Genomic DNA, 11,866 nt, shown 5'->3' with positions numbered 1-11,866 from the left:
ATGGAGGACATGAAGCACTTCAACACCCAAAAGCTTCAAGATGCATTTGACGACAAGGATGACAGTAGCAAGCAAGTCAAGTGCGGAAAGGTACTCCATATACCCTCTTTGGATGAGTTGTCTGTTCGTGAATCATTCCTGGCTAGTATGGAAGCATTAGGTTTTGAATGGCTGTTAGAGAATAGGGACCCAGAGATATCTGTGAGATTGGCGAAGGAATTCTTCACAACGTTTAGGTTCCAACTCACTACGGACCTAGACGAGGTGTCGATCTCTTTTAGGATATTCGGTGGAGAACTGTCGATGAGTCTGACAGAGTGGACTGTGCGATTGGGTATGTGTAGCCTAGAGGAGGCTATAGGTCCGGACTGGAGAAGCCGTGAGAGGGGTGTACCGAAGCGACATGTACAATTTGAGCCCCAGGAAGCCTGGGAGGAGCTAACCCACCCCAACGCTGGCCAGTTCGCCTCCACAAAATCAAGATCCACCCACTTCAACAATTCCATGTTGCGTTTGGTACAGCTTTACTTAGGCTACAACCTGCTGGGGCAGAGTAACTCAGCCGCCAGAACATCCATGACCGAATTGTACCTAGTGTGGTGTGCTAAGCGTGGAAGAAAACTACACCTAGGATTTTGGACAGCCTACCAATGCCATCTGATAGCCACCTACCCAGCCAGAAACTTATCACTCTGCCACATACTAGGAGCCTTCGTACGCAACAACATCATCATAACAGAGGCAGAGGACCTGTCTCCAATGTACATGGTCGACGCCCCTGGCCTTTTTGATATACCCTTCTTCGTCCGCACCAACTTGGTATACTACAGAGAAGGCGTACCCCAGTTCTACCAAATGGGAGAAGCCCCTGGGGGAAGGGCACAACAAGGACAGGAGGTGCAAGCTGCCCAGATCGACCAAGCACAAAGGATGAGGCAAGAGAATCTGGAACGGGCATTGACTGAGCTGGCTGAGGAGAATAGACAATCGCGGGCAGAGATGGCGAAATTGACAGCCCTAATGGAGAGCGTACTAAAGGAGTTGGCAAGAGGAAAAGCAAGCAATGAAGCTGGACCAAGCGGACATGGAGGATAGAAAGCTGGAACCACCGGACCTGAGGAAGAAGAAGGTGATGAGCAAGAGGAGGACGATAACAACTAACCCGGACCTGCTGAGGAAGAACCAACGGACCCACCTGCACAGACCCCTGCACCACGAAGGAGCAGGAGGAACATCTGATCGAACCACCCCAACTGACCAGTTAGTTTTTCTTTTTAATTTTTTTTAAATGTTTCTTTTATTATGTTATTATGTTTTTCTTTGGTGCATATGTTATTATGTTTTTCTTTGTGTTTAGTCGTGAGCATGTTACCTCACACTTAGCCTACTGCGTAGTCTAAGTGTGAGGAGTTTATATGTTTATATATCATGTTTGTAAATATTTTGTTTTGTACATCTATGTTTATATCTGAAACTATCCCACTTAGCCTATTGCATAGTGTAAGTGTGAGAAGTTTTAGATATAATATGTGTTTGTTATAAGTGTGTGTCGTCATACTAGCCATTCCCAATTTTCACTTCACAGCCCGTATCTGGGGCAGACACTTGTGAAGTGAGAGGGGGGAGCTAATGGCCAGTATGACATGTATATACGTGTTATTTGAGTCAGTGCACGTTAGTTTTTTTTTAGGGTTTGTTTAGGTCTAGGAATTATGTGTTATGTTTTATGAATGGGCTTAAAACTCAACTGCCTCGAACTGACGGTGAGGGGAATTGAGGGAGATAAGGCATGCCGGAAAACAGAAACCACCTCCTCCAGTAACCCCTAGTCAGTATAGATGATGCAAGTATGAAGGAAAAACCCATCCCTTAGGTCAGACACGAAAGCCCTCTTAAAATAAAACAGTGAGTTAGAAGCCAAAAGTGGAACTACTTTCCACTAAATACTGAAAAAGAAGAGAGGCTACCACATGATATCTAAGGCAAGGTGACCGCGTGTAGCAATCCCTGAAGGCAGTAGGAAACCCCCTCGCAAAAAAAAAAAAAAAAAAAAAAAAAAAAAAAAAAAAAAAAAACCCCTCCCTTTAGAACCCCATTTTCTAGCCTGACTTATACCCCGGAACAACCCATCAGCCACTGGAACTGTGAGCGTGCAAGGCATAAGGCAAGGAGGCAACTGCCCAGGAAGACATACAAAAGGAACCAACTGAAGAAAAGAAAAGCAAAGAAAGAAGGAGAAAATCGATCTGGAATTTCCAGATCCAAAAAAATGAAGAAGGAATAAGGGTGGCAAAGCCACAAAGAAGAAAATTGAAGAAAATAGTCACAGATACTTGACCACAAAAAGAAAAAGGAGGAAGAAGGAATAAAGGTGGCGAAGCCACAAAGAAGCTGCTGACCAGTGGAAACTAATGTCAGAAATTGTCCAGCCGAAGAGAAAGCCCTAGCCAGAAGCCCGAATGCACACAGTTCTCCCTCATAAAATAAGTAGTTAGTTTTTGAACCCTAGAGCCTTAGGGACAACTACCCCAAACGCTACAAGCCACTAGCCCCATTACAAGCCTTAAAGACCTTCGGGAGCTGCATGTGAGATCTGAGTCCGAAACATCTGTGGTTAAGCACTGAGAGAAAACAGTCCTGACATCCCGTGTGAGGAATGAGTGACTGAGTGAACCCAGTGTTCAGCCTAGGATTGGATGATCCTGACAAGCAGATGTACTGACTGGGGAGGAAAAGGGGGGCGGCGGAAGTTCAAGGCTGCCTAAGGCCGGATTGCACCTGATCTCGAGGGGAAGGGTGGTTGAAAATATAGCCTGTTCTATGTGTTTAAGTTAACTATATGTGTATGTGTTTGTGTCGGTAGTGTTTTCTTTTCTTTTGCGTCAGAGTCCTGAGTCTAGCTAGGTAGAGTCGGTCAGGGGGAGTAACCAAGCTTGAATTCGACTTATTTCTTTTTGTTTGTCTTCACGCTTGAGGACAAGCATGTGGTAAGTGTGAGAAGTTTGATAAGTCGAATTCTAAGCTTTGGTTACTGGCCAGTATGTCGTGAAATACATGTATTATCTGCAAAACAGTTGCTTAAGTGTGCAGGATTAAGGGATCCAAGTCAGTAGGAGACGATTCAAGTGACGCAAGTGAAGAGGGCACTAGAAGAGTGCGATACTGACCAGAATGCATGCCAGAGAAAAGGCTCGAGATGGAGAAGGAGGATAGCTGGGATGATTATTTTACAAGGGCAAAAAGGTCAAAATGCGGGAGAAGTCTACCCTAAAAGCAAGGGCAAGCCTCCCTATAAAAGAAGCCATTTGGAGAGAGAGAAGAAGTTGGCGGAGTTTTTTTAGCTTTTCGACAATCACACTGAGTAGAATTCTCTCTAGAAGATCGATCCTTCAGCATTATCTTACCTCTCGTTCCTCGCCACAGCCATGGTCACTTGACGTCCAAGAGTCTGCCGGAGAAGTCATCAGTCCGCCTTTCCAGCCAGTTATCGTAGTAGTATAGTAGTATCATTGCCCGGAGTGGCAAAAACAATCTTAATCGCTTTCTTAGTTAAAGTTTACTTGTTTTCATCGTTAGTTATTCTGCAAACACTCATCGCTGTTGCTCTTTTGAAGTACCTTGTTAAATTCCAGCTTTTACATTATGAAGTTTCTATTTCGCATGTCACTTTGGTTTGAGTTTGCTTCATTCTGCCTAGGGAAGTTAGATTTAGTTATTGCTTTCAATTTCTAAGTGTTTCCTTATCGAGAGTTGTTGATTTAAAGTTGTAGCTATGTTTAGTCAAGTTTTCGTGAATGAGTTCCTTTTCTGCGTAGTGATTACTATCTTGCATGTCAGTCAGTAGAAGTAAAATTGCAGTTTTACCGTTAAATTTGAGTTTAAGTAATTTAATCGATGGATCTCGAAATTGTGTTTATGATTCTGAAGTTTAGTTATGGTGTTTGAGTTTACATGATTCTCGTCAGTACTTGGTGAAGAAGAAAACGTCGAAATCAACTTTATTTGGTCTACTTTTGCTTTTAAGTTACTTTTTACTTTTGTTCCCTACTTTTCAGATGTACTGCCCAGACCTGTCAGAAAGCCCCCAGCCATCAGATACACCTTGTTGTCTAACTTTCCTCTTTTAGTAACTGTCTACTTTCCATATGTCTCTAATGCACCTTGTCCCCTATTTTCACGAACACTCCCACATGTCTGTTATTTTTCCGCCTACTAGTCAGTAGAGTACTACCTTATTTCCTGTCTAGGTAAAATCTCAACCCAAGCGTGGTAGCTAACTAAACACCCAGGAAAGTCACCACAGTTATCTAGACGTGTCCATCCTCGTGGGATTCGACCCTTACCTCCGCTATACTAATCAGTAGAAGTGGGTTGAGGAAATTTGTTTGAAGTCAGGTCTCGGTCGTCGTATCAACGACTCAGCTGGGTCGGGAATCTCTTCCTGATCAGTTGGATACACTCCAATTTCACATGCGAAACCATCGAGGACAAAGAACTGTGCACTTCACTCTTGAAGAGCTAACTCAAGTCACAACTTCCATTAACCAAGAACAATTACCTAGTGTAACAACAAATCTAGAAACTTAAACTAATACACTAGATGTCGTAGTGCCGCGCCGCAGTGGGAGGGTCTCTCATGAGCCCGATAGATACATTGGTTTGGGTGAGTGCATGGATCACTCCTCGGACAACAATGTACTTGATCCCTGGTAATTTGCAGAGGCGCAGGCAGATGTCGATCATTGCGAATGGGTGAAAGCAATGGATTCGGAACTACAATCAATGGTAGACAAAGACGTCTATGATTTGTCTGTCCTACCCGAAGGCTGTACTGCCATTGGGAGCAAGTGGATATACAAACGTAAACGTGGACCCGATGGACGAGTTAAAGTCTTTAAGGCAAGACTAGTGGCTAAGGGGTATACCCAAAAAGAAGGCATCGATTATGATGAGACCTTCTCCCCAGTGGCCATGCTCAAATCGATCCGTATACTTTTGTCTATAGCAGCCTACATGGATTGGGAAGTATGGCAGATGCACGTTAAGACTGCATTTTTAAACGGGAGTCTTGAGTTGACCATCTACATGGAACAACCCGAAGGCTATGTGGTAAAGGGCAAGGAACACATGGTTTGGAAGCTTAAGAAGGCCATTTATGACCTCAAGCAAGCATCTAGATCATGGAACCAGTGTTTCAATCAAACTGTTCAAAAGTTTGGATTCGAAAAATGCCCTAATGAAAGCTGTGTGTATAAGAAGGTTGAAAAGGGAAATGTTGTGTTCTTAGTTTTATATGTAGATGACATTCTTCTAATTGGAAAAAATAAAAATATGTTGTCATCAGTGCGAACTTGGTTGTCCAGCCAATTCGAGATGAAAGATATGGGTGATGCGGGACACATTCTCGGTATCAAGGTTCTTAGGAACCGTGCTAAGAGAATGTTGTGCTTATCCCAAGAATCTTACATCGACACAGTACTTAGACGCTTTAGCATGCAAGATGCCAAGAAAGGTTTCCTACCTTTTAGACATGGCATCCATTTATCTCAAGAGATGTGTCTTAAGACAACATCTGAGATAGCAGAGATGAGAAGAATACCATATGCCTCGGCAGTTGGTAGTCTCATGTATGCTATGCTTTGCACTAGACCTGATATTTGCTTTGCTGTTGGCATGGTAGCTAGATATCAATCAAATCCCGGCCAAAGACAGTGGACTGTCGTAAAGAACATACTCAAATACCTTAATCGGACTAAGGACTATGTTCTAGTTTACAATGCAGCCGACCTTTGTCCTTTAGGATATACAGATTCAGATTTTCAAGCTGATGTAGATTCGAGAAAATCAACTTCCGGATATGTGTTTACCTTTGGAGGTGGAGCTGTAATTTGGAAGAGTGTAAAGCAGAAATGCATTGCAGACTCTACCATGGAAGCCGAGTATGTGGCCGCTTCGGAGGCTGCAAAAGAGGTTGTATGGCTTAAGAACTTCTTTTCAGCATTGAAATTTTCGAAAATTTTCCCCCCCCCCAGCTGAGGAGATTTTTGATTTCCACTCCTTTTCCGAAAAGGATTTCTTCTGTCTTCTTTATTTAAGTCCTAGTATTCTGGTGAGATCAGCCCACACTGATATTGGAATACAGTTCGGGAACCAGAGAGAAGATTTGTTGTCTAGTATTCAAAGCATCACGTGGAGAAGGAGCTAGCCATCTTCAATTCTTTGGAGAATTAATTAGGTATTTTTCTGCTCCGTAGAAAAGCATGTTTTAGGTTTCAATATTCTTAAAGCATGATTAATTCAAGTTATGAGCATGATACATGTGATAATTACGAGAATAGATTTTGTCTAAATAATCTGCTAAATAGATCTGATTATTATGTGATTTATTGGTGTGATTAATAATTGTAAAATTATTATAATCAAGTTCAACACCGCTTCCGCTGCCGGTTCCATCTCACACTACCCCCACAGGTGGAGTTGAAGAAGTTGCCAGCGAATCTTAAGTATGCCTACCTCGGGGAGGAAGACTCGTTCCCTGTAATCATCAATAGTGGGCTGACTGAAGAGAAAGAGGCAAGGCTAATAACTGGGTTGAGCAAAAACAAGAAGGCTATTGGATGGAGCCTTACAGACCTGGTGGGGATAAGCCCAGATGTCTGCATGCACCACATTAGGCTGGAGGAGGGAGCCAAGGCTCATAGAGATTTGCAAAGGAAGGTGAACCCAAACATGCGGGAAGAGATACTGAAGGAAATCTTGAAGTTGCTCTCGCTAGGCATTATATACTCGGTACCCGATAGTGAATGGGTCAGTCCAATCCACATGGTCCCCAAGAAATCAGGGATCCAGGTGGTTAAGAATGAGAGGAATGAGCTAGTACCCACCAGACTAGTCACTGGATGGCGAGTGTGTATAGATTACCGAAAGTTGAACACTGCAACCAGGAAGGACCATTTCCCCCTGCCATTCATCGATCAAATGCTGGAGCGACTGGCTGGGAGGATGTACTTCTATTTTTTGGATGGGTACAGTGGCTACTATCAAATCTACGTGAACCCGGAGGACCAGGATAAGACCAGGTTCACCTGTCCGTTTGGAACCTATGCGTATAGGCGTATGCCATTCGGCCTATGCAACGCCCCCGGTACTTACCAACGATGTATGATGTGCATATTCTCGGATTTGATTGAAGATTGCATAGAGATCTTTATGGATGATTTCACTGTCTACGGAGACTCTTTCGACTCGTGTTTGCCACATTTGGATGTGGTGCTGGAAAGGTACCAAGCAAAGAGTCTGGTTTTAAATTTTGAGAAATGCCACTTTATGGTTACAGAAGTAATCGTCTTAGGACACGTGGTGTCTGAAAAAGGAATCCAGGTAGATCAAGCCAAGGTGGATGTCATATCCAAATTGCCCTTCCCGACTGATCAGAAGGGAATAAGAGGTTTTCTGGGCCATGCTGGATTTTATCGAAGATTTATCAAGGATTTCGCCAAGATCACCAAACCCCTTACCAGACTTCTCCAGAATGAGGTGGAGTTCATTTTCGACGAGCATTGCAAGGATGCTTTCAACCTTCCTAAGGAAAAATTGATCTCTGCACCGATCATTCAAGCTCCTAACTGGGATCACCCCTTCGAGGTGATGTGCGATGCTAGTGACTATGCCGTAGGGGCCGTACTGGGTCAGAAGATCGATGGGAAGAGGTACGTGATATTCTATGCATCTAAGACCTTGAATCAAGCCCAACGGAATTATGACACCACCGAGAAGGAGATGTTGGTTGTTGTCTATTCGTTCGAAAAGTTCAGGCAGTACTTATTAGGATCCAGAGTCATCGTCTATACTGATCATGCGGCAATTAAGTATCTCATTGCGAAGGAGTCAAAACCCCGACTGATCAGATGGGTGCTGCTTTTACAAGAATTTGATTGGGAAGTAGAAGACAAAAAGGGGGTTGAAAACAAAGTAGCGGACCACTTGAGCAGAATAGTACAAGAAGGGAACAGTGAGGATTTGAGAGATCGATTCCCAGAAGAGCATTTGTGTGAAGTGATCTTCTCCACAAGGAAGATCGACTGGGAAGAAGTAATGAGGCTTACTGGATAGGACGCAACAACCAAGGGCAAGGAGAAAGTAGGACAGGAACCCTGGTATGCGGACTTAGCCAACTACCTAGTGACGGGAGAGCTACCAATGGTGCCAAACGTGACAAAGGCTCAGAGGATGAAGATCAAGAATGAAACAAAGTATTATTTCTGGGACGACCCATACTTGTGGAAAGCAGGAACCGACCAAGTTATAAGGAGATGTGTTCCTGACTGGGAGCAACGGGATGTACTAACACATTGTCACTCCTTGGCATGTGGAGGACATTTCGGGCCAAGGAAGACTGCAAGAAAGGTGTTGGATAGCGGATTCTATTGGCCGACTCTGAACGGAGATGCATACGAGTTCTGCAAGGGCTGTGACCGTTGCCAACTGACCGGTGGGATCTCCGCAAGGGATGGAATCTCGCAATTTCCAGTGATTGTTTGTGAAGTGTTTGACATCTGGGGCATGGACTTCATGGGTCCTTTTCCCTCATCTTATGGGAATTCCTACATACTAGTGGCAATTGACTATGTATCAAAGTGGATAGAAGCCAAAGCCACGAGCACTTGTGAATCTAAAGAAGTCACCAAGTTCCTCAAGAGTCGTATATTCAGTCGATTTGGGATACCAAGGGCAATCATCTCCGATCAAGGGACTCACTTCTGCAACCAAACGGTTGAAGCATTGATGAAGAAGTACGGGGTTCATCACCGCCTATCTAGTCCTTACCACCCTCAAGCCAACGGGCAAACAGAGATCTCAAACAGAGAGATAAAGAGCATCTTAGAGAAGACAGGAAACCCCTGTAGAAAAGATTGGAGCACAAGGTTGGAAGATGCTCTGTGGGCATATCGGACAACCTACAAAACGCCTATCGGGATGTCCCCATATCGCATCGTCTTTGGGAAGATGTGACACTTGCCAGTGGGAATTGAGCACCGAGCATACTGGGCAGTTCTGCAAGTGAACATAGATGCTAAGACCTGTGAAGAGGAAAGGAAGCTGCAGTTACAAGAGCTGGAAGAACTCAGATTGGAGTCGTTTGACTCAGCCATGTGGTACAAGGAGGAAACAAAGATGTGGCACGACAAAAATCTGAGAACAAAGAATCTCCAAGTTGGTCAGAAAGTACTACTCTTCCAGTCGAGATTGAAGCTAATGGAGCGGTCGAGATTTCAGGGAGTGTCCCTAACTCTGAACCTTTTGTCGTTAATGGGCATAGGTTGAAAATATATAGGTAAAATGAAGAGATGTGTGTAGTGGAAGAAATTCCACTACACTTTAATAGCGTCTAAATGGCCAATAGTAAAGGGGTTTGGAGTTCCACCTGGTCAACGTTATATGATTTGTGCTTATTGACCAGTTAAAACTTCAAATACCCTTAGTATTGATGTAAATATTGTGAATATTTAGTAATTTAACTTAAGTTAAGTAGGAAAAATACCAAAAATATTTTCGGATCCTAAATATTAATTTGGAGTCTGTACTGACCATGAGGATACCACTAGGGTGAAACTCTGAATTATATTTAAGAGCCATTTATTTGCTTTATTTCTATTTTTAGCTAATTGAGATAGGGGAGATGAGTGAAGTTTGAATTTTGGGGTGTTGCAACTTTGCAGGTGAGTGCAGAGACTGGGAGGGCGCGTGGAGCAGAGACGTGACAGGGGACGTCCGATCAGCTGCGAGAACGCTCAACCGCCTCCCACCCGAAGCGTCGCGACCTGGTAACCGCCTGCAACCGGTCAAAACCCTCAACTTGCCACCCTACTATAAAATACCCCACCGCCTACTCCCCTTCACTTTACAAACTCTTACCTGCATTCTCTCACCCACAACCACCACCCCACTCCGAAAAAGCACCGTGAATCACTACCGGAAAAAGAAAACCACCACCGATACAGACCATGGCGAAGAGAGAAGCAACCAACAACCTGATATATACCACCGGTGAAGACCCCCCAGAAGTCCGAGCGACAGCCGAATTGCGGCCGCAGAGTCCACAACGATCACAACCAACGCCGACGACACAAATTCCGGCAATGGTTCCTTTAGACGCACTGTCGGCGTATCTAAGGCAACAGGACCCAAACAAAGATTGGACAGCGACCCTGGCCGGATTTAGCCTGACTGGAGGGATGCCGGCGACACCTAACCCTACCCCAACTGCGACCACAGTAAACCCACCCATCACCACCCCAAAAACCTCAGACCCGACATCTGAAAAGGCCTCCCCAACAGTAACTGCACAGTCAGAACCCTCTAACCTTTCTCCCAAACACCAACAAACAGAGCCACTCGGCGTTAGCCCACTTTCCGCCTATCAAGATCCCAACTGGGGAGAAACAGAGGAAAATGAGAGCGGAGGGAGAGTAAGCGAGGGCGAGAAGGATGAAGCAGAGGAGATAATGGCCACTAGACTAGAGCCGAAGAAACAGAGAGGGAGGAGATGGATCTGATCGAAATGCCAAGAGGCAAGGGTTAATGACGGATGATGAGTTCCAATCGGTTTTGAGCAAGGGAGATAGAATCGTGGTAAACCCTGAAGGGGTGGCTGAGAAACTGGACCTCGCATCCCAGGCAGTAGGAAGAGGGGAAACAGCCATGGAAGCAGATGAGTCAAAGGGGGTAGTCCACCAATCCGTGGAGGAGATGACAGAAGAACAACCCGAGAAAGCTGAAAAACTTGAAGAAGAGAGGCAGGAACCAAACACACAACCAGAGGAAGCCTCAATAGTGACTAAACCGAAGCCAGTAAAGAGGAGTCTAGTGTTGAAGAACGACCCCAAGGCAGAAAGGCAGAAACACCAAAGAGTGTCACAAAGATGCTTAGGAAAGTGGAAGTCTAACAAGGCAGGAGCAAACACAGCAGCAGATGCAGTGGAGGTCTCTAGCGAAGACGAGAAGACTACTCTTACAAAACCTGGGGAGGAGCCCTCAAAAACTAGCCAGGAGGACACACAAATGGCAACAGGGACAGTTTCATCAATGCCGACTGACCAGAATGAAGAAGCTGACAAGGTGGCTGAGGGTCTGGACCTCGCATCAGAGTCAGTAGGTCAGGAGGAAGTGACAGGAACTGATACTAGTACCCGCGTGGTGACCGAGCCTACTACCCAGGAGGACGCTTCAACACAAGCCGACGAAGAAGCAAAGGCAATGGAATGGAAATCGAAGACAAGTACACCCAAGAAAGAAAGAGAAAGGGGAAAGCCCCTGACAAGAAGAATCAAGCCGTAAAGAAACAGCGCATAGCCAATGTCAGTATAGTGATCAGAGAGACGGAAGAAAGAAGGAGGTTAAGTGACAACGACTACACTTCCAGCGAGGAGTCTGACTCAGAGAGTGATATCTCTCTAGAAGGAGAAGAGTACCATGAGCAGCAGCTCCCCGACAACCACCAAGAACTAGTCCACCCTCCGGTAGAGAGGATTGTGTACCGACGGTGGAGGGTAGAGCTCACTGATGAGCTTATGGAGGACATGAAGCACTACAACACCAAAAAGCTTCAAGACGCATTTGACGACAAGGAAGATAGCAGCAAGCAAGTCAATTGCGGAAAGGTACTCCACATACCCTCTTTGGATGAGTTATCTGTTCGTGATTCCTTCCTGGCCAGTATGGAAGCATTGGGTTTTGTGTAGCTGTTAGAGAATAGGGACCGGAGATATCTGTGAGATTAGCGAAGGAGTTCTTCACCACGTTCTTCACAACGGACCTAGACGAAGTGTCAATTTCTTTTAGGATATTCGGTGGAGAGCTATCCATG

At 44.9% G+C, this 11,866-nt stretch overlaps 1 protein-coding gene across 1 annotated transcript; it reads left to right on the top strand.

Moving 5' to 3' along the window:
* On the top strand, positions 1–9,761 carry LOC148927549 (uncharacterized). The gene is made up of 2 exons (XM_089056640.1): positions 1–954; positions 9,720–9,761. The coding sequence occupies exons 1-2, from the start codon at positions 1–3 to the stop codon at positions 9,759–9,761; spliced, it is 996 nt and encodes a 331-aa protein (XP_088912766.1).
* The last annotated feature ends 2,105 nt before the right edge of the window (positions 9,762–11,866 follow it).

The sequence above is a fragment of the Salvia hispanica genome, chromosome 4 (assembly GCF_029641045.1).
Source record: "Salvia hispanica isolate PSC_SH4W2 chromosome 4, Shi_PSC_v1, whole genome shotgun sequence".
In the NCBI taxonomy this organism is placed as follows: Eukaryota; Viridiplantae; Streptophyta; class Magnoliopsida; order Lamiales; family Lamiaceae; genus Salvia; species Salvia hispanica.
Note: the sequence above shows the minus strand (reverse complement) of the source record. Positions and strands in the feature narration are given on the sequence as shown.

Coding starts and splice junctions, on each gene's coding strand:
- LOC148927549 (XM_089056640.1), top strand. CDS start 1: ATGGAGGACATGAAGCACTTCAACACCCAAAAGCTTCAAGATGCATTT. Junction 955..9,719: donor GGCAAGAGAATCTGGAACGG/GCATTGACTGAG, acceptor GCAACTTTGCAG/GTGAGTGCAGAGACTGGGAG.